At 35.2% G+C, this 22,137-nt stretch overlaps 4 protein-coding genes across 10 annotated transcripts; 1 reads left to right on the top strand and 3 right to left on the bottom strand.

Moving 5' to 3' along the window:
• The first annotated feature begins 1,991 nt into the window (after positions 1–1,991).
• LOC100808476 (uncharacterized) lies at positions 1,992–5,506 on the top strand. 7 transcript variants are annotated; one of them, XM_014777219.3, is made up of 5 exons: positions 1,992–2,210; positions 2,488–2,572; positions 3,124–3,468; positions 4,232–4,263; positions 4,371–5,506. In XM_014777219.3, exons 3-5 carry the CDS (start codon positions 3,132–3,134, stop codon positions 5,298–5,300), a joined length of 1,299 nt encoding a protein of 432 aa, XP_014632705.1. In that variant the 5' UTR covers positions 1,992–2,210; positions 2,488–2,572; positions 3,124–3,131; the 3' UTR covers positions 5,301–5,506. The 7 variants fall into 7 exon arrangements, with proteins under 7 accessions (XP_014632705.1, XP_006581193.1, XP_006581191.1 ...); XM_006581128.4 differs by having other exon boundaries at positions 1,993–2,210; positions 3,127–3,468; XM_006581127.4 differs by having other exon boundaries at positions 2,201–2,394; positions 3,127–3,468.
• Positions 5,507–6,797: 1,291 nt separating this feature from the next.
• Positions 6,798–10,586, bottom strand: LOC100794489 (26S proteasome regulatory subunit 10B homolog A). Its single transcript, XM_003527904.3, has 10 exons — positions 10,287–10,586; positions 9,718–9,837; positions 9,258–9,394; positions 8,966–9,127; positions 8,696–8,782; positions 8,520–8,606; positions 8,297–8,434; positions 7,491–7,682; positions 7,319–7,417; positions 6,798–7,207 (listed from the first exon to the last, which is right to left on the bottom strand). The coding sequence occupies exons 1-10, from the start codon at positions 10,384–10,386 to the stop codon at positions 7,133–7,135; spliced, it is 1,197 nt and encodes a 398-aa protein (XP_003527952.1). The 5' UTR covers positions 10,387–10,586; the 3' UTR covers positions 6,798–7,132.
• Positions 10,587–12,174: 1,588 nt separating this feature from the next.
• LOC100791337 (uncharacterized) lies at positions 12,175–17,970 on the bottom strand. Its single transcript, XM_003527898.5, has 7 exons — positions 17,521–17,970; positions 17,277–17,419; positions 16,055–16,326; positions 15,795–15,949; positions 13,796–14,058; positions 13,475–13,537; positions 12,175–12,533 (listed from the first exon to the last, which is right to left on the bottom strand). Exons 1-7 carry the CDS (start codon positions 17,771–17,773, stop codon positions 12,288–12,290), a joined length of 1,395 nt encoding a protein of 464 aa, XP_003527946.1. The 5' UTR covers positions 17,774–17,970; the 3' UTR covers positions 12,175–12,287.
• Positions 17,971–18,641: 671 nt separating this feature from the next.
• Positions 18,642–21,231, bottom strand: LOC100807944 (BEL1-like homeodomain protein 11). The gene is made up of 4 exons (XM_003527631.5): positions 19,934–21,231; positions 19,453–19,832; positions 19,290–19,350; positions 18,642–19,194 (listed from the first exon to the last, which is right to left on the bottom strand). The coding sequence occupies exons 1-4, from the start codon at positions 20,678–20,680 to the stop codon at positions 19,039–19,041; spliced, it is 1,344 nt and encodes a 447-aa protein (XP_003527679.1). The 5' UTR covers positions 20,681–21,231; the 3' UTR covers positions 18,642–19,038.
• Positions 21,232–22,137: the final 906 nt, after the last annotated feature.

Raw genomic sequence — 22,137 nt, 5'->3', positions numbered from 1 at the left:
ATGTGAAATATAAATAAGTTTTAAGGGAGTTTAATTCAGTTAATTAAATATGATGCATAAATTGTTAAAAATCCTCTAGTATTCGTATTCAGTTCCTACATATTTAAAAAAAGAAACAGATAAAGTAAGTTAATTTGTGCGATTGATTTACCAAATAATAGACTAAAATTATATATAATAACTTGTTATGTTTGTTCTGAACTTATCTTTTGAAGCTCAATTGTAACACTCTAACTTTTCATATATATATATATATATATATATATATATATATATATATATATATATTATTTTGGTGATTGTTAAATATTTTGAGAAGAACAAATCTGGATTTTAAAATGGGCTGTTGTAGATGATTTTAAAGTAAACATATTTTCGAGAACCTTGTAGTGGACCTAGTCTTGTATTGATATTTGTAAGCAAGATAACTAAACTCTTCGTTACGTTCAGGTCTTTGGGTTCATAGCCCAATTCTGCCAAGAGGTGTTCTGTTAACCTTTAATCGGAAAACCTAACCCTCATTCTTGCTTATATTGGAAATCTTGGGTCATTAAAGTTGCAAAATGAAGAATAAGTGAGAGGAATGTAGAATCGGCATTGTTGCTTCCATCCCTTGTCTGTGGAAAACTTATTGAGGTAAGGAAAATGGATTATTTCACTTATGGATGTGATTACAATTGAGGTAGTAGGGTTGACCTAGATATCAAATTAATTGTGGTGTATGTTTTTACAGTTTTTAACTGTGTTTCAATTCGAATAGACGAGTTATGAACATCTTAAAATACTTTAATTTCTATCATGAACCAGTAAATTGATTCTTTGATTGTTCTTGGTGTTTTGTCCTTTTTTGGGATTATTGTGATGAGGAAATTATGTTTGCTTAAGTATGTTCTACATTGATTATAATCATTGAATTGTTTAATTCACTTCATTATAACCTAATTTGTTTTGGAATTGTTGTTAATGCACTGTGGGGTTTTTGGTGAGTCTAGGAAACCCTTGAGGGAAAGTCAAGTTCATAAAAACTTAAATTGCCATGTTTTGAGCATAACAATTTGCTGAGTGAATAAGGAATTCCCTAAGCAAATTAGGCACATAGTCAAGGGTGTGTCCGTAAAAGAAACCGGCTTAGCAAAATCAATTTTTGGTTAGTGAATGAGAGAAATTCTCTTAGAGAAAAATAAGACTAGTTTAATAAAATCTTAGATTGAAACAAGTATTGAAAGAAAATTTACTGAGCAAATTAGGGGGCTTGATAAGTAGATCTAAGGATTGAATTTGATTTACATGTTCTCGTAAGAAACGTAGCTTTGGATGTTAACTAATGACTTTGATTTTGCAAAAATAAAAAAGTTTTATAGTTCAAAATATGATTAAATTAGTAAATAAAGGTTAAGTTGTAAAAATTAAGTGATAATTTCACATTATTCCTATTTTTAGAGATAGTAGATATCAGACTAGATTTTTAATAAACAAACTAATAAAAATAGCCAAAAAAATAAAATTAAGGCCTAGCCAATTGGGGGCTTGACGCAAGTGTCTGATCTAGCAGCTTTTTTTATTTTTATTTTTATGAGTGAGAAAGTACACATGAGAGACAACAAAGCTGAGACTAGGACCTCACATAAGAGTGCCCCGTAAAATCAGCAAAATAACCAGAGAAAAGAGAAGTTGGACATTTTTGGTGTAGCGGCTTAAACAACACTTATATAAATTATATTTAAAATTTATATGAACATTTTAAATCGTAATATGAGATTTTTTAAAACCATTGTTAATTCCTTGAAAATAACATTAGAATTCAATTTAGAGGTAGAGATTAAAGAAAATTCAATTACTTATAAGAAAAAACAGTACTACAATTTTACGATCTAATCCACAAATACCATGATTGAATTGCAGTTCAATATATCATTATTATAAGGTTGTTTTTTTGGTCTTATTTTCGAAAACACACAAACATGAAAGTAGCTGAGGCAGAAGAGACAAAAATAAAGGCGGGGAAAGAAACATCCTCTGCCCGAAGACTATGACCTAACTCCGTGATAACGATTGCCGCTAAAGACTCAGCCTTATACAGACACGGCGTTATACAAACACTGTACACTGGTCGAAGCCAAAGACCGAAGACGAAGCCGAAGCCGAAAATGACTACTTGCTAATAATTCCCATTTTTTTCTCCGAAACTCAAAACTTTTTCATTTCAAGAGGTAACATAACATTCCTTCTCTATTTTTAGTACTTCTCTGTTAATGAACTCGTCTTTGCAACACTTCAAAACCCTAATTTTTGTTTGATAAAAATCCCATTCTTATCCCCCACCAAAAACTTTGCCTCATTTTGTGTGTCGCTGAATGATTCGTTGTTCTTTCTGTTAACGGACAAGGGAGTCGGGTCAGTGGAGAAAAAATTGCAACCGTTTCGTTTTTTCCCCTAACAATTTATTACTAGGTGGTTTTATTAATGGTTTTTTTTTTATGTTTTCAGAGTTTCATGGATATTTTATGAAATTTATCCGTGCAATTCTCATTATTGGCCTTGGAGTGCATTTCTGTGTAGTGCTTTCAACTCTGTGAGTGTGAATGTTCAAATTCCTCTTTGCAAGTTAGGCTGTAACTGTTTTTGCTAATTTATTTGGGAATCACTTTTTTTTTTTAATGATTGGTGGCAGTTTGAAAGTTTTGATGTCTGTCTAGGGAACATGTTCAATGGCTGTCATTATTTTACCGGACACATTTACGTGCATCAGAGTTTTTATTATTTGGTAGTTTCTAGGAGGGTTTTAGTGGTGTGCAATTTTTTGGCTTTTTCATGTATGTAATAAAAGTGATTTTTAACAATTGAAATACCATGATGTAATGTTCATTGCTCACTGATTGTTTGGTTTCATATAAATGAGATGATTAGATTGTGCTTTTATATTTAGAGCTTTGGCCTCTGGATGGTTTTTAATTCCTGTTACCTGCAATCTGAATTTTAATTTAATTTCCATTTTGTTTAAATTCTTCAAAAGGAGGTAGGATTAGATTTTTTTGTTGAAACGTTGTGGTGGCTTTTGATATACAAGAATTATTTATTAGGATTTGTGTCTGCAAGTTAAATTGACTGCTGTGTGTATGTCAGCAGTTATCATGGGATCGGCTTGTTGTGTTGCTGCAAAGGATCATACTATTCCCAGCACTAGCAGAACTGGAGGTGAAAGTTTAAATAGAAATGCTGTATGTTCGCCAACATGGAGTTTTCAATGGGATAGTTGGGGCCGTGTTGCTGGCGAAATTGAGGATCCTTCCTTTCACACATCTCACAGAGTCAGCAGAAATGTCAGCATGGAGTTAAAAGGGTCATTAAGCTCTGAAAGAGGCAATTTATCTGATTGGGGAAGCACCCTGGATAATTCTGTAACACCCATGTCTCTGAAGTCCCCTGTTCGTGAGCATTTGGTTACAAGTCAGATGACTCCATCTTTAGGTAAATGTAAACTCTATTATTCTTTTGTGGAATGTACTATAACATTATTAGCACATGACAGTTGATGCTTTTAGAGTATCCCGATCTTTGACAGTTGATTTTGCTGATGGATGAATTCTTTTGGCAATTATCTTTGAATTTATCGTGCTCACTTCCTCAAGCTTCACTTTTGTCTTTCCAACAGAGGCAACGGGGAAATTTTTTGGTTAAGCTCTCTGGCTGAACCCAACTTTTTTTTTTTCATGCTGTACCTTTCACTATACTTATTAATAATGTTGCATAATGGTGTCTAGAAATTGCTATGGCCAGGTTGGTTACAGTAATTTCAGCCTCTGCCTGCCAAGGGGGTGAAGTGAGGATCAATGTAAGGGTGGCTTGGTTATATTAATAGGTCTCCTGCACTTCATTTTTAAATGGGGGGCTGTACACTCTCAGGGCTTAGAAGTTCCTTTATCAATCAGCGGTCTTTCTAGATTCATTTTCTTTTGGAAAAAGATGAAAAACCCACCTTTTCAATCTTACTCATTTCTAGTTTATTTTTTCATAATTTATTTTGTATGCAAGGATCTCTTTCAAACCGGTATTCTTTATATCATGTATTGCCTTTCATCCACTGTTTGTGTCCTATCTGTATGGTTTTCAATTTTGGTGATGCATGTTGCTTCCTGACAGCCATATGATTATTCTCTCTGGTTCCTAGGTTGCCTGTTTTTTTGTTTGGGAATTAATTTTTCTTTCTTCTTCCTCTTTGTGCTTGTTGCAGATCTATTCATGTCAAGTAATTGCTCTGCAGTGGTGAGTTTTGAACTGCTAAATTTGATACAAAAGAATTGCTCAATATCTGAATTACAAGCCTTTTACTGTTGGTACTGGCCTCACTGTTAATCTATATTTCTCTTTAGGTGAAGAATCTGATTGAATCACCAGAGATTGCAGAATCTTCAATACCTTCAGTTTTCCCAACACCTATGTCAGATCCAATGACTAATCATAATTATCACAATCTTACTAACTCAACACCATCCAGATGGGCTCATCGTTCTCCCGGGCACCCACTTTTAAGACAAATTTCTGATAGTCGAATTCTGGGTCTGAAATCACCTGACACCTCAATTTCTGAAGGCAGGCCATCATTTGTACTCTCCAACTGTAGCAATGATATGGCAACAGGATCGCAATGCGGGTCATCTGATGGCTGGTCTATGCGCACTTTTTCTGAAATGGTGGCTTCATCTCAAAAGGAAAGGTGGTCTTTTGATAGCGAGTATACTGGTTCAGGTCGTCACAAGATAAGTGGAACCAGTAGCAGGTTCTCGTATTCTCCCTCCATGGATTTACAATCTTGTGGGGCTTGCTCAAAGCTCTTGACCGATAGATCTGCATGGGGTAGCCAGAAATTTATTGCCAGCAGTGACCTCTCAGTTGTTGCTGTACTGGTCTGTGGTCATGTTTACCACGCGGAATGCTTGGAGACTATAACGCCAGAGGCAGATAGTTATGATCCAGCTTGTCCAATTTGTATGGTTGGAGAAAAGTACATGTCGAAGTTATCCAAAAAAGGTCTTTGGACCGAGTCAGAGACTAAGACCAAGAACTACAAGATATCCAGAAACCGAGTAGTTGATAGCTACGTAGATGGTGGGAATGATGTTTTTGATCGCCTAAAAGATATAGTTTCAAAGATGGAGCCTAGTAGCTCCAGTACTAGGAGTTCATTTGGAAAACCCTTCCTGAGGCGGCATTTTTCTTTGGGATCAAAGTGGAGCCGGTCCTTATTGGAGAATGATTCTGCCAGGAAGAAGGGCTTTTGGGCGAGATGTCGCAGAGACTGATTTCCCCTAGCCATAGCTTTTAGTCGCAGGAGTTCTTCAATTATACTAGTAACACCAACCAAGTTAGAATTTTATATTTTCTATGCAGTCTAGCTTTAGTAATAGTTTAGATTTATTTCAAATTTTATTTTAACTTGTCACCAAAAGTTCCCACCATGTTGACGTGGATCATATTGATTGTATGAATGAAGCGTCTTTTGGAAAAATCAGAGCCTTAGCACTGACGAACACAAGGATGCTAATTGCGAAGGAAACTACACCACCTGTATTAAATGTTGTAACACAAGCTGCACTTACCTGCTTGAGGCTTAAAAATGATAAACTGTGATCAGTTTTTATTTAATTCTAGATCAATTAAAAGTGGAAGAAAACCCTCATTCCTTGAAAGAAATTAGAATATGAAATTAAGACGGATAATATTGCCAGTGTGACGCAAATGAATGCGCCCATATAAGAAGACATTAACAGTCGAATGCTGCTCTCACTCTGTCTATTCTAATAGCAGCAACACCCGTACCGATCACTTTTTGGTTTCTCGTGACTTTCGTTGCCGTGTATCTCTGGGACATTTATACACCAAAATGCTTATTTCAAGATGCTTACTTTGGTACCGTACTAACCTATTGTTTATTTATTCTTTTTCTTTTTTAATATATGTTGTTATATGCTGATATTTGTATATAATTCAACAGTCAATTATAGAATACAGATAGTTTTATCTATATTGTTGCAAAAAATATATTTATAAATGAGATTAACTAATTTATATATTTTATTATTTTTTCAGTATGAGTATTGTTTTTCAGTATGAGTGTGCTAAAAAAATCATACACCTTTGTTCTAATTATAAGATTTTTAAAATTAATTTATGCTTCTTAAAAAAAAATATCACATTAAATTTATCAATTATATATACTATTATTTTAAAATTATTCTTTTATTCTCAATCTACTTATTTATTATTTATTTTTCTTTAATGTTTAAAGAAAAAATAATTAATACATCTAATTTTAAAAAAAATCTTTCAAACAATAACAAACAATTTTTTAAAAAATGCCTTATAATAATTAAAACAAAGAGAGTATTATTTTTGTATTTTAAAAGTATTTTTAGTTATAACTTAACACTATTAAAAATAAATATATACATTATTAAATCCTACTAACATACTCATACTAAAAAAAGTATATATATTAACAAATTACTAATTAATTAAATATAACGATTACAATGTAATGAGGATATTAAGAATTCTAATTCATTTTTGAATAAATAAATTATTATTGTGAGGAAATTACCGAAAGTATTATAATGAGGATATTAAACGAATCAGTCAAACTTTCAATTATCAATTTTTTAAATTCATTATTATAACACTGCTCCTCCCGAAAAAATCTTGTTTTAACGTCTCCAACAACAATCATAATATCCAGAAAAGCAAAGCTATAATTAGCAGGGTGGTTATTCTACTCTTTCTTTAAATAAAAAAACGTAAAATTAAGCAATTTTAATTTTTTTAAAAAATATAAAGCAAATTGTGCACATGCCAAGATCCAGTATAAAATGAGTCGCACTTCTACAATCCAGAAAAAAAAAGGGGTTTGGGTTGGTTGGGGTGGGGGCAATGATAATACAATTCATTTGAACATCGATTTGATCCGTTTGATAAAGTTACCCTTCTTCCAAATTTAGAATTCGGAAAACACAAGCCAGAACAACCCAAAGGGAACATCACGCTTAGCCCTACGAATTGAGTAACTTGCCTGAGGTATTTCCAACTCAAGATGCACTGCCTAGATATCCATGGCTCTGCAAGAATTTTGCAATAGATTCTAGTCTTTACCAAAATCAGCACTGTAGTGTGCACTGGATTCAAGTTTCTTTGCCTCGTTCAGTTTCCTAACAGCCTGGAACCGAAGTAAGAAATAAATTTATTATCCCCATAAAGTGACAAGGAGAGGTAGACTCTTCGTCACCATCAGTACACAGAAAATTTACTTCCTAAACAAGGAACTCACCTTCATAAAATCTTCATGGATCACATAATCACGCTCTGCCCGAATTGCTGCCATTCCAGCTTCTGTGCAGACATTTCGAAGATCAGCCCCATTAAATCCCTGCACAAGAATTGCAAATACATCAGACATGCGCTAACTGTTGATAAAATCCACCCAAGCCAACTGCACTCACCTCTGCAAGCTTCACAACAGCTTCATAGTCTATTTCACCATGCTTGGCAATTCCAGCAGCATGAATCTTAAGAATTTCCATCCTTGATTGTTCATTAGGCAGAGGGATTTCTATTTTTCTATCCAATCTCCCAGGACGCAGGAGAGCAGGGTCAAGTACATCAGGTCGGTTTGTTGCCATTATCATTTTAACCTACAACAGAAATGTAGACAGTAATGTCATCGTGAATCCACCATTAAATTTTTTGTTCAGCAATCATTTGTAGAAAAAATCAACATATCCATAAGAATACATGAATGAGAAAAGGTCAGTGCTTCTGTATTTATTATTTTATTACATTTGAATTTATAATATATAAAGGAATGAACTGTCTAATAAAATAATAAAAATATTCCATACCTTAAAAAGCATATACAAAATTGATTTTCAACTTTACAAATTATGAAATAGCAGCTCTTTCAATTTCTAAACAATATGATTCATAACACAATTTCAAAGTTCATTTTTCACATTAGAAACAATTCAACAAGTGAAAGTAAAGTCACAATCTGAAAGTGCAAGGTATGTGAAACGTATTGAACATATGGGCTTGCATTCTCCATATTTTTTATTTAATATGCATACCATGTCTATAACATTTTCTTAAAAAAAATAATGAATTGCATTCTGTACAGGCTTACCACAGACCTACCACCCACTACCTCCACAAAAAAAAAAAGAAGACAAAAGTTCCTTAACCTTGGAATTTGCTACAACGGATCAAGCTTTTAACTCCAAGTTAAATGGGATTATGGAATAAAATATACCTTTCCAAGTTGATCAAATCCATCGAGTTGATTAAGCAGCTCCATTAGCGTTCTCTGAATCTCACGATCTGCACTTGTTCCCTCACTGAAACGGCGACCTCCAATGGCATCGATCTCATCCATAAAAATGATGCACGGCTAATCAAGAAAAGTATAGATTTAGAACATCTTTAAATTAGTATGTGTAAACCTATAGGAAGACAATTTCACACAAGCATCTCACCTGGTGATCACGTGCATAACCAAACATCTCTCTGATTAACCTGGCACTTTCTCCAATGTACTTGTCAATTATGGCACTGGAAACAACCTACATCAGAATAAAGGGAAGACAAAATAATTTTTACAATGAAGAAGACTTCAAAGCACACAGAATTTATAAAAGAAACATAATCTGACCTTTAGGAAGTTAGCATCTATATTACTGGCAATAGCCCTGGCTAACAATGTTTTACCAGTACCAGGAGGCCCGTAAAGGAGAACACCCTGAAAATTAGAATTGAAAAGATTTTGATCAAGTGTAAAATTCAAAAGTACAGCCATTACAAGTAAGCTTCCACTAAAAAAATATGTAGGAAAAATGTCATAACAAAGCTACTAAAAATCTAAAACATAGATTAACACTAATAGAAGTCAGAGACTAGAAAGAGCAGTGAAAGGGTAAATCACCTTTGGAGGTTTAATTCCAACTCGAAGAAAGAGCTCAGGATTCATCAGAGGTAGTTCAATTGACTCCCTCAATTCCCTGATCTGATCAGATAAGCCACCAACAGCTGAATAGCTGATATTACCAGGATCTTCATGCAACATATTGTAAACCACTGGATCAACCTGGCAACTCCAACGACAAAGAATTAGAGACAACAGTGATCACCAGGGATAAAATAAATCAGATGTTAGCACAACAAGACAAGAACATGTTCATAAAAAGAAAATATTAAAATAATAAACTATGAATTACTTCTCGAGGAAGAGCTCGCATTATGGTGAGTGTTGTCATATCGAGAACCACCCTTGTCCCGGAAGTCAATTTTTCCTTATCCACTTTACTGCGGCAACCAACCACATACCTGGGACCGCTGCTTGCTTTAACAATAACTGAGAAAACAATAGCAAACAAATTTCTATAACCATTAAATTATTTATGTTCGTATCAATCAGGAAACAGAAGGGATAATTTATTGGGTAGTTAGCTCGGAAAATTTAATTATGAAAAAATAATCAAGAATCAGTAAGGCACACATGTTTTTATATCCATAAGTAACAGAATTAGCTCAGGGATAAAGTACGGAACAAAAAAGAAAAAACTTTCATGTGTCTCGGTATTTATAAAACGTTAGGTTGGCAACACAATTAGAGAAGAACGAAGTTGAACTATGAGATATCGTTCAAATATGAAAATAAAAGGACAGAATAATTACGGCGTTCGTTGTCAAGAGGCCTGAGAACTTCGCCAATGATCTGCCCAACACTTTGAAGAGACTTCAAATCATCTTCTGTTTTATTGAACTCTTTCTTTGAAGCTCGCAAATTCTCCCTGACTGCAATTTAAGTTTTTAATCCAAAGTCAGTCACCAGTCTTATCCAACAACAACCATGGTCAGATATAAATGATTGTGTCCTCTCTGACAAAAAACTGTGCCTAGATTTCATTGCTCAACTAGGAATTCACTTATTTCATCAAAAGAACCTCAGTTGATTCTATCAATAGATCCAGTTGATAACCTAACCCTAATTCGTAGAAAAGAAAATGTAGAATCATCAAAATCAAAATTAACCTAGGTCTGGCTCTAAACTCAACCAAACCGCAGAAACTTTTCCCCTAAAAAAACCAAAAACCTAATCAAAGAGCTATAATAGGGTTGTCAAACCATAATCGCGAAACCATAATCACGAAACCCTAAAACTGCGGGTTTCGAGAGTAAGTAAAAATTGAAAGCATGGAGGAATCGTAGACGCTATTAAGGTGAGAGAAAATAGAGAGACAAACCGGATCGGACTCTGGATTCCAATTCCTTGTGCTGGAGAAGTTTCTTTCGATACTCGGCGACCGCATTACGGCGTCGTACGGCATCCTCTGCTTCAGCCATCTTCGAAATCGGAAGAAGGAAGGAAGGAAGGAAAGGTGAAGTTGGTTACACAAACTCTGAAGCCAAAGCCGAAGCAGATTGTGAGCTATGACTATGAAAGTTTAAGCGGTCACGTTATGTATCGCAAATTTACCACTAACCCTACCTATTTAACTCAACCACCAAATTGCCCCTCCCCCAAGTTAGAATTAAAATTTGAACCCCAAATAAATTTTAACAAATCCAATCAAATCTTATCTACAAGTTTGACTTTATTTAATCAAATTTAATGATATTCCTACTATCTAATTAAATTTAAAAATATAAACATATTTAATTCGATACTATTTAATCAATTTCATTGAAATTCAAAAATTAAAATTAGAAACTTGATTGTTATTTAATTTCTGACTGTTTGGGCCAAGTTGCTTGAATCAAGTTACAGAATTTTCGATTTGAGCTGGAATCAACATTAGAGGTTCTTTCACTAAACTCTTGTTATATGGTTTGACCAACAAAAATTTGAATAGAATCTAAATACACTGCTTTCTATGTACTTGGATTATTTATTCTTGTATTATTACTTACCTTATTTCTATTCACCTAAGATGAGTCATAAGCTAAATCTAAATACCGTCTTTATATTATATGCATTTGTATATAGCTTATATTATATGCACGTCATTTAAAAAACATTAATAAATAAAAACATTTTAAAATACATTATGTGAATGGTTAATTTTCTGTAATATAAAAATATGTTTCCTTCATAAATGTGATTAACATTAACTAAAAAAAATTGTGGGCATTTGAATTTATACAATAATATAATTTCAAATAATTGATAGATCTCTAGATAATAATAAAAGTTGTTTATGCCTACAATGACTTTGAAATTTAGAAGACAAGTTAATAAATAAAAAAATCCACATGAAGGCATGCTTAAAAAGTTATCTATATAAAATCAAAGTTTTTGTCAGAATTTTTTTTTTTATCAAACCTCGAACACTCATTAAGACCAAAGCATGCTTCAAGATTTATAGGGATATTTATAGATCTTTCACCTACAAGGTCTTAACATCAACAAAAAAATTTAAACTCACATTCTTGTAGAATGAGTTTGATCCTTACAAAGTAGTGCAATCTTTGTTGGCATCATAAAAACAAAGTTATCAATATGTTTTTTTATAAATATTTTGTTATTAATTTTTTTTTAAAAAAAAAAACCAGTTGAGCGTAACTAATTTGTATACCACTCAGTGTCCTGAATGAATAAGAATGAGAAAAAAGAAAGGTACGAAGAGGCCATCTTTTTTAAACCACGTAACAAGTTAATAAGTTAATTCATTCAATCACAAATTAAGCAAGCGAATAAAAATAAACCAAGTTGGTTTGGTGTATTTTTCATTTTTAGTTTTTTCCCAAAACCCCGCTAAAAAACAAATAAAATAATTGTTTTATCAAAACAAACTCAACCATAATCGCAAAAATTCCTTGTACCTACCTAGTTGAGTTTTAGCTAAGTATTCGTTTGGATGCTCCTGGAAAGCAAAACAAGATGCGCCCCCGATACATGGGGAAAATAATTGTATCTCATCTCATGGGATACAAAGAAAATATTAGCAATGCACACCATTTTCAACATACTCTATTTTTTCTTTAGCTAAAACACAATTATTATTAGTTGAAATTTATGTTAAACCCACTAAATAGAGTAGTGATAGCCACTTTATTTAGCGAGTTTTACATCCATTTCAACTAATAACGAAGTACGTGTCAAAAAGAGTGTCAGACTTGCTCGCATTCCTGTATGGTATAAAGGACATTGGATATACAATTCATTCTCACCAAATCATTCTCTTTTTCCTGTGGAATAAATATACAATTTAACAGTGAAGTACCTAACCTGGTTAATTTAATGTCTATTGCTTAGCCTTCTGTAAAACTTCCTTCAGAACCAATGCAATTCTCTGCGACATATGGTGCTCCAGGAATCTCTCCTTCACTCTTTCATACCCTTTCTTTCCCATTGTTAGCCTCTTCTCAACATGACTTGCCAATTTCACAATGTTCTTGGCGAGAGGTGTCACGCCTTCTTTCCCGACAGGATGCAGCAAACCGGTTGTCCCATTCACCACAATCTCCATCGTGCCTCCAGCTGCAGTTCCCTGGTAATATTTATAACGAACACCAAAGTTACAAGAAAACAATAAACAAAAATAGACATGCTTGTGATTTTATAGATTTCCAAACAGCACCAACCAAGTTGAAACAGTGCGAAGGCAAAAAGATAGGTCATTGTTTTAGCAGGTAGACAAACAATAATACTATGTGTATAATAATAAATAAAAAGCATAATTATACATCAATATCGTCAATGCACAACAACTAAAAAATGGGAGATCCCACCAAGTAAGATTTAGGGAGGGTAGATGTACAACAATTAGCCAAACTAAAATGTCTCAGGCTCTAATTGAAATCACCAGGAATTGAGTATAGTCACAAGGAGCTCAATTAACCTCGCAACTAAAAAATGAACAGAAGTTATCATTTAACTGCGCCCAACTGTGACAGCATTCTGCACCTCACTCACGTCAGCCTTGCGCAGGCTGTATATTATTATTAACTTCCTGTATGAGTAAATATTTATTGATAAAAGAGACATACGGAAACCAAAATATACTTCTCTGCCAGTTTTCCCTAATTTCAATAATCAGGGAAGCACACCTTAAAAAAGTTGACATATTCAAAAGAACAGTGCATAGGGTGAAACTCAAGTTGCTGAAAGTTATCCTAGTATTTTTCCTTTAAAAAAAACAACAAAAGAAAATTCAAGGGCTTAAAACTCGGATGGACTGATAGATAAATAAATAAATTAATTAAGAGTTGGAATTTCCACAAACATGTAGCTAATAAGCATGCATAGACAGGAAACAAAAATAACTGATTTTTTTTTATATGATGTTTGCATTCAAAACGAAAATTTGGTGCGTCATTAAGGCCATAAAAGCTTACAGAAGTGAAATACTTGGGCCCAATTAAAAATGAAAAATTATAAATGGAAAGGTCGTACTGACAAGGCTACTATAATATATAGTAAAGGAGATACCAGTACAGGCAGCCGAAATGCCATTGCTTCAATGGTTATCCTTCCAAAACATTCTCCCCGTGCCTGATATGGTGAGGAGAGCATTCATGAATGAAGCCCAAAAACCAAAATAAACCATAAACAGAGCTAAAAAGGACTTGAAATTATATTTCATTGAAAAAAGTTAAAGGTTTCTATTAGAATTTTGAGAGTGATCTCCATAATCGAAAAATGTTGCTCCCCTGTTGCAGTCATATAGCAACTTTCATTTTACCAAACAATAGAATGAAACATATATTCTGTTTCATAATCAACTTGGCAGAGTATATATCAGAAAGATACCTGAGAATTTTGAACAAGAACATCAATAGCAGCCAGGTAAGGAGCCACAGCCAGGGTTTTGTTAACAAAGTGAACACGATTCTGAATCTTTTTCTCAACAACAAATTTGCGAAGTTCCATTTCAAACTTTGTCTGAGCATTCATATCACTCCCTACTATCACAGCATGCAAAAATGGCAACTGGAGTTTCTTCTCCTGAATGAGTTGCAAACTTTCATAAAAGGAGCGAAGAAATAGATCCTGCCCTTTACCACGAGAAACACCTGCAATTATATCATCCTGGGCCTTAAAATATTGACTGGAAATAGGATGTCAAAATGAATAAAAATTAAAGGATATAATTTATAAACTCTACACATAGGAAAGGTTTAAATTGACATGCACAACAGAAGGAAGAGAGAAACTACAATAAAAAAAATGTTAATCAGGCAAAAACCTTGCTACTTTGCTAGCAAATTGATAGCAATACAGTCCAAAGGGAGAGTAGGCCCAAGAGGGTGCAGAAGACACCAGCATATCCCTTGCCCAACAGCACTATCACAATTATAACAAACTAGCATGTTTCCACTATTCTGTTATTTGCAATTCTGTTATCATTGTTATCTTTTTCTGTTATGGGTCATGAGTGCCAAGCCTTATCCGTTGTAACAATTTGGTCTAACCTTCCCCTTCTTTGCCGTCCTCCAATGGCGGAAGCCGACCTTTCCTCATCAAGCTAGGACCGCCTCGAGGCTGCCATTATCGATCTCAATGCAGCTCAACTTCGTTTCGCAGCGACCCAAGCCTCCATGATCTTCAAACTCGATGTCATTATCCTGAAACTGGATACCATGATATCCAGCCAACGTTCCCCGTTTTCTTCTTCGGTGCAGCCACCATCGACAGATGCCACAATGCTGACTCCCCTTCTTATGCCGACTCCGATTCCATGCCCCGCACCTAAGTCAGCATCACTCCCCATGGCAGCTTCCCATGGAAGCTCCGTAATGAAGTCACGCATGATCATGCCACCTAGTCCTGCACCCAAGTCAGCATCACTTGCCATGGCGGCTTCCCATGGAAGCTCCGTAATGAAGTCACACATGCTCGAGCATGCCGCCTCCACCTATTTTCGTTGCCGACAACCCTGTCTCTCCTGTCTCAGTTTCTCTCCCTCTCACTCCTGTGACGGCCAGAGGAACATTCGCAATCACAGTCTCTCACTCCGTCTCTATTAGGCTCCTTCTTGCACCTACCGTTCTCGCCATTGTTCGCGTCGTCGCCCCTAAACCTCTTGCTTTGTCTATCATCGGCGTCGACGTCCGCCGCCACACCCGCCACCATCTCCACCACCAACACGACCGGCACGAGTCTGCGCTTCGGGGACAGTGGTGTTACGGCCGTCCAGCTCCTGGTTGTTCATTCCAACATTCACTGTTCTCCTTGGCTGCTCTGCGGCGTAGGTCACAGACCCAACCCTTTCACCTTTCATGTTGTTGATAACCCTCGAGGGTTATCATTGGCAGAGCCCAAATCAGAAATTTCACTCACACACCTATTTTTTTCTACACCCACCCCCTGTATTTGCTTGTTTTTATTGCCCAACCTTGAGGACAAGGTTGGTTTTCCAGCGGTGGGTAATGATAGCAATACAGTCCAAAGGGAGAGTAGGCCCAAGAGGGTGCAGAAGACACCAACATATCCCTTGCCTGACAGCACTATCACAATTATAACAAACTAGCATGTTTCCACTATTCTGTTATTTGCAATTTTGTTATCATTGTTATCTTTTTTTGCTATGGGTCATGAGTGCCAAGCCTTATCCGTTGTATGATCACTATAAATATACCATGGAAAGGAAATAAGAATCAAAGAAGAATTATCAAATATAGGTTAGTATAGTTAGCTAGTCCTTTGTTCCTAACACAAATCATGCATTAGATTGGATAAAACTAGTCCAATGAACTACAAATGAATATCAAATGAGTATTGGCAGTGACCAACTAGGAAGAGATCATACTATTTATGATGGCAAAAAGTAGATCATCATTTCTCACTCCAAGAGATTCCCGAACATGCTCACGAAGAACTCTCTTTGCTACACTATCTTCTGCAACTTCCATAAGCTCCTTGCTATTTCCAAGATGTACAACATATGTTTCAGGCATTTCAATCCTACAAAGTTAGACCAAAGCATACACTTAGAAACACAACTCAGATCATAGCAGTCACAGAGAACAAGTAGCAGTAAAAATCTATCAAATGAAGTTGGAAGCATACCCTAAACGCTCCCTAGTCCTATTCTTCCAGTACTCTGCAGTTGTATGAGAATCAATCATGGCACCTGCAACAAAAGGGAGGTGCTTAACATATTCCACTTTGAAATAATGCCCTCGCATTTCATGAATCCACCATAAAACCTTTGGAAGAACATGGGCAACTTTTTCCTTGAGAATGGCATCCAGCCACTTCCCAGCTACGGCAGTATTTAGAATGACCATATCTGCTTTAAGAGCTGTATCTATAGCATTTTCACCTTTGGCAGACAGGACCTAACAGGAGCCAAACATGTAAATAAAGGATGCACTAAGAAGTCCAATAACACATTGATACAAAATGCTGATCTAGCCATTTACAGCAGATTGGAACTAATATCCAACCCAATTGATTCAAGAAATAGAAGAGAAGGGTGAAGAACAAATCCTCTTTCTATCAAATTTTTTAAGAAATCAATGCTAAATTGAAATCGTGGAAAGATATTTCAACAAGCTTGCAATAGCATATCCAGTGGTTAAATGTCTAAATTAAATTCTGTTATTAGGTTAATAGGAGTAGCAGATTAATTAGTTATATACTGTTTAAATACATGTTTGATCCCTATAGTTTACCTTAATGCAAGTTTCTAAATTGCCACGAATTAAATGTGAGAAGAAAAATAGTAGAATATTATCCATTAAGGTTTGACTTGAAATATGGCAATGGGGAGAGGGGTGACGATTGATGAATATTCACAACCATTAAACTATTGTACATATCGAGCACTCACTCAGGCTTCCTCATGATTTATGTTGGAGCTACATGACTGTATAATATACACATGTTTACTAATCTTATAATAGAAACTTGAGTTAGTTCAGATGACTTCGATGGCAGGTTATAACTGAATCCCTACATCACTTGTATTAAGTTAGAGTAGCTAAGCTCAGAATCATACCCAAACCAGTTAGTGTTGCATGTTAGCTTACATGATATATTCATCTCTCTCATCCCATTTAGTTATATTGCCTTGTACTACAATCTTATTCAACAAATTACACAATGATTTTTTATGGCACTCCCCTTATCTACTTTGAGCTCTATGACATGATGTTGGCATCACATCACATGTATTTCCTCTCTCAAAACACAGATATCATAGATACTGAACCAAGAAACCATGCATACAGCATACACCACTGTCACCCAAATAACAATAAAAAGGGAAGACTGAAGAGTAAATCACCTGCACTCCTCTGTCCAACATCTTACTTTCCAAGCTGTAAACGACCCGATCATGTTCCGAAGGTTTCTGATTAGAAATCCAAACAACGTCAGAACCAACGCCTCTCAGCAGAAACGCCAACTCCATCAGCAGCAAAGGCCCGCCTGCAAGTGAGTCCAATCCATATTACTTTCTCATCAAACGGAATTTTTTTTAAAAATAAAAAATAAAAAACGAAAATCGATATGGGTATGTAATAAAGCACCTGAAAGAGAAAGCTCGTGCGAAACCATGAGAACTAGCTTGGACTTCATGAAAATTAGGGGACTGGAAGCCGCATTTGTGAGTTGGACAGGGGAACGAATCTGATTATCTTGTGCAACAGTAAAATGGTTGGTGTTGCAGGAATCGGAGTTGTTGGATCTCATTAAGAGCACCGTCACTGTTGAGACGGACAAGAATGCCGCCAACATTATCGGCCACCGCTTCTTCGCCATTGCCACCGAATGCTTCGCCATTTGCAAAATCTCTAAATTCGCATTCTATTATTTTTATTATTATTATTATTATTATTTCAGTTTCTACTTTCTAGGGTTTCCGCTGAGTGTCGATTGATTCGAGGTGCGATTGCAAAGTTGGTCGCAACCTCTTCTCTTTTCAGCTTCTACTTTCTAGTTCCAATCAGATCATAGATGCCCATAGATAGTTAAGCACTTCAACTCAACTGATATGTCTAATACACTCACGATCAGAACCGTGATCGGGCGAAGAAATGCATGGGCCTGCAACATACTATTATGCGGAAATTACTATTCGCACCTCCTTTTACTGTACTCACACCCACGTGCATTAAAAAACTGTATTCCAAGAATACCTTTTCTCACTCACTAATATACAACAAAATCATATTTTGGCAAGAGTCCAAAAATTATAGAAAAGAAACCTTTATGAATAGTAATTGAATTAAAATACAATTTACCTTTTTTTAATAGTAATCAATGTCATATAGATTATCTTTGTAAATTAAGAATTTAATTAATTAGATTAAAATTAACATTTATAAAAATAATTAATTAATTATTATCTGAATTACCTTTATGAATAGTGATCGAATTAGTTATGATACTAATTTGTATCATAGTTAATTGGATTACAATTAAAAAAATAACTCGTGTAAACATTAATTTAAATTTCAACTAAAAAAAATTATATCACAATTAATTTTACTACTGATAAAAAGGTAGTATATGTCATCATTAAGATAATTTATACCATAATTAATTCAAGAATAATTTTTAAAAAATAACTTATATTATCAATGTAGTATATATCCCTTGACTCACTTATTCTTTATTTAATATATTTTTTCACACAAAATAAGAAAAAAATCTCATGAAATTGGCTATCTCATTTATTACAAGATAACAAATGTCATGCTCATACGCAAGTGTTACAGGATAGGGTTGTAAAACAAATTGTGAATTTCTGATAATGCGATCTTCTCATGATCTCATTCACAGCCCACAGTTTTTTTTTAATCCTGTAAATTGGTATTAATAGCAAACCTGACATAACAAGCCTCACGATGTGTTACAAGCTGGTCACTTAATCTAAGGAACATCATAAGTCATGATTTTCCAAATCTTGAATTTCACCCGAACATATTGGCTCATCATCTTGTCATGTTACATAATGTTTATCTCTCGATTTTGGAGAAAAAGGCAACCATTTAAAGGCCCATGTTTGTTAAACAATATTTGTTTTTGTTCACTGGGGCTTTGATTCAATCCTCTACACAATCTGTGGTATCTTCCCTCGTCAAGTAGTTGTTACCAGCCGGGTTGGAGTCTTCAGAAGACTCTCCAAACTCCTCTTTGTACATTTCTTCTATCATTGGTTTCCATAGCCGTACTCGAGCATTTATGAACCAATTTGAGACCTGAAGCAAAACAATAAATAAGACACCATCAACATGGCCATCACATCATAGTTAAAAGAACAAGGAAACGGTTAAGATTTGGATAAGGAATTTACTTGGTTTTTAGTTAAACCAGTCTGAGATGCCAGCATTAACTTTTCAGAATCATTAGGATAACTGCATGAATCAGATATCAATCAAATCAAATCAACATATTTTCAAGGCAGGTAGGTAGTGACATAAGATTAAGAAAACAAGAACCAAACTTCAATAGCTTACGGGTGGAGAAAGTGTTCAAAGAGCCAAGAACGAAGAATTGCCACAGAGGTTTCAGGCAACCCTCTGATGGGTCTCCAAACTTGGCGTTGGCTTTGGATCACCCCAAGTTGTTGGAGAGACATTCTACTCTGTCTGCTGTCTCTATCAAACAAGCTTAGTTGAGACAATCCACTACTGATCTTAGGTAAATCCTGAAAGAGTTTTCTTTTCTCAGCATTTATATGTGACAATATGGCATCTCTCAAGCTGCAGAAATGCCTTGACATGGCTTGGAGTGCCAAAGCAGTGTAACTCTTTGCAGCTCCCAAACCTGCTATCATCTCAAAAGATGACACCACTTCTTCCATTTGATGGTAGTATTTCTCACACCTTCCCTCAACCTGAAAATTTAGCACAGAGAAAAAAAAAAAGAGATCAGTTTCAAGTTTTTCAACTTTCAAGTCCAAAGCCATTATATCCAAGTTAGTGAGAGCAAACCAACCTCATCCAATAAAGTAATCAACCTTGCAATTTTGATTTGATGTTCATGTTTGCCAGCCAATAAATGACCATTATTCCTCAACTCTGAGGAAAGTGTCCTAGCACTTCCTCTACTCCCACGAAACAACTTCTCAGCATACTTGTCGTTGATTCTATCGACCACATTTCCACCAACATCAACAAGATCTTCAAGAAGGGACTGAACCGGTTTAAGGTACCTGGAGTTCCCAATGACAGCAGCAAAAGACTCAGCAGCATAAGAGGTGGTGGTATTAGGAGAGCGGTTCAAAGGGGCAGAAGAAGATGAAGATGCAAAAGTGCAACTCCCAGCTGTGTTGAAAAAGTAGTCACTGGTTATATTATGCTGCTGTTCCACAGGTGGGTTGTTACAAGCCTCACGTGGCTCTTGTCCAGACATGAAGTAATTGGGGTTGATGAGACCAGGGTTTAAGGGTCTTTGGTGATGCCTGTATTCATCAGAAGGAACAAGCATGTGAGAGCCTAAAGAAAGAGAAAGCCCTTGAGCAGTTTGGTGGTGATTTCTCTCATTTGCTGCTGCTCCAAGAAGATCCATCAAATGCCTTGTGTGGCTTATCTCAGAGCCCTCAGCAACTACTCCAATGCTAGTAGGAAATGCTCCCAATGATGCCTCAGGAAATGATGCATTGTTGTGCCTCATAGAAGAGCCATAAGTATCAAGGTCTTGGTTCTCAAATTGGTTTTGAAGATGGGTAATAGAGTTGGACATAATAACGGTAAGAGAGTTTGAGTTGTAAACAAGTTTTGTTATCCTAGTCTAATAACTAACAAAGTGAAAGTGAAGAAGAGCAGAAGCTATTGGGAAATTGAGACCCTTTTTTTTTTTCCTCCTCTAGTACAGTGAAAGAGAGGAAATATGAGCCCCATATGATTCAGAATTGTAAAAAAGATAGAATGAGGAAAGGGAAATGGAGACTGTATTTAGACGTACTGAAGAAACTATTTGAGTAAAAAGCTATCTGAAGATAGGACTTAATAATACACAGAAGTGGAGAATCCGTACCACGTCGCACGAAGCCCCATCGAGGTTGAGCAGTGGGTTCATTGGCGAGGATAATCAGTGGTCACAATCAGCTCCGAAGTTTCAAGGTGGAGAGAGAGAGAGAGAGGCCAAAGCCATTGATCTTGGGAGAAAAATGTGAGTGAGGTGAGGACTCTAACCAAATTTGGAGCTGACACAAGCCAAATATCACACAAAACAAGAGATGATTTATTATTACGCAAGAGAAGATAACTAAACTAGCTTGTTGTGAAGAGCAGGGGTAAAATTTGAGGTTAAAAGTTAAAACACAAGCTAACAATCTTGAAAATGTATAACTGCTTTACCCAGTAATTCGAACTACTTATTGGCGCAGTTAAGATGCAAATAAAGAAAGAAAGTTCCTCTTGCTCAATATACTCAACAGTGGGAACAAACAATCATTTTAAAACAAATATAATATTTCTACAATATAAACTAAAGTTTGCATTAATACTCTTCTAACAAAAATTATAAAATCAAAATAATTTTTTATTAAATAAAAGTTGTGATCTAAAAAAATTATTTTTTATATATTTTAATTAATAATAGAGAATGTTTTGTTAACAAAAAAAATTATTTGGTGATCTAAAATTATGATGATCACAACTATTCTATATGATATGTAATTAAATATCATTAATTTTCTTATAAATTAAAATACTTAAATTCGTGTTGTTATATAAAGATTGACCAACGTTATAATCACAAAGTAATCCAAGCTACCTAACAAGTTTTCCTAATTGTACACAAAGTTAATAAGGGTACAAATTCTAGTAGACCCGAGGTACCTTTATAGCCCTTGCAGTTTCTGCGATTCAAGTTTCAACAATGATGTAAAATATGCGTTCGATAATTTAATTCAATGAATATTACAATAATTTACCCGTCTCTTTTCCCAGCAGATCTATATCTATGTATCTATCATCTACCCTCTCTCAGACCCTATGGGTCTATGGCACAGTTCTGGCCTTTCTTAAAGAAGCCAAGTTAATTGGCTATGTTAGAAAACATAGAAAATGACAATAAAATAAAATGGTCCCCAACTTTCCTGACTATAAAACAACAAGCAAAAGCATCAATCTTCCAGCTTTAGTCCCTGCAGTTGTATTTTTTTGAGAGACTCAAAAGCAGCTCCAAACAGTGTA

This window comes from Glycine max, chromosome 6, assembly GCF_000004515.6.
Source record: "Glycine max cultivar Williams 82 chromosome 6, Glycine_max_v4.0, whole genome shotgun sequence".
NCBI lineage: Eukaryota > Viridiplantae > Streptophyta > Magnoliopsida > Fabales > Fabaceae > Glycine > Glycine max.
This window is presented reverse-complemented; position numbering and strand designations above follow the sequence as displayed.

Coding starts and splice junctions, on each gene's coding strand:
- LOC100794489 (XM_003527904.3), bottom strand. CDS start 10,386: ATGGCTGAAGCAGAGGATGCCGTACGACGCCGTAATGCGGTCGCCGAG. Junction 9,838..10,286: donor GGAATCCAGAGTCCGATCCG/GTTTGTCTCTCT, acceptor CTTAAATTGCAG/TCAGGGAGAATTTGCGAGCT. Junction 7,418..7,490: donor CTGTTGTGAAGCTTGCAGAG/GTGAGTGCAGTT, acceptor ATTCTTGTGCAG/GGATTTAATGGGGCTGATCT.
- LOC100808476 (XM_006581130.4), top strand. CDS start 3,132: ATGGGATCGGCTTGTTGTGTTGCTGCAAAGGATCATACTATTCCCAGC. Junction 3,469..4,231: donor TCAGATGACTCCATCTTTAG/GTAAATGTAAAC, acceptor TGCTTGTTGCAG/ATCTATTCATGTCAAGTAAT. Junction 4,264..4,370: donor CAAGTAATTGCTCTGCAGTG/GTGAGTTTTGAA, acceptor ATTTCTCTTTAG/GTGAAGAATCTGATTGAATC.
- LOC100807944 (XM_003527631.5), bottom strand. CDS start 20,680: ATGTCCAACTCTATTACCCATCTTCAAAACCAATTTGAGAACCAAGAC. Junction 19,351..19,452: donor TTTGAACACTTTCTCCACCC/GTAAGCTATTGA, acceptor TGATTCATGCAG/TTATCCTAATGATTCTGAAA. Junction 19,195..19,289: donor CTGGTTTAACTAAAAACCAA/GTAAATTCCTTA, acceptor GTTTTGCTTCAG/GTCTCAAATTGGTTCATAAA.
- LOC100791337 (XM_003527898.5), bottom strand. CDS start 17,773: ATGGCGAAGCATTCGGTGGCAATGGCGAAGAAGCGGTGGCCGATAATG. Junction 16,327..17,276: donor TGTTGGACAGAGGAGTGCAG/GTGATTTACTCT, acceptor GGCTCCTGTTAG/GTCCTGTCTGCCAAAGGTGA. Junction 13,538..13,795: donor TTCTTGTTCAAAATTCTCAG/GTATCTTTCTGA, acceptor TCACCATATCAG/GCACGGGGAGAATGTTTTGG.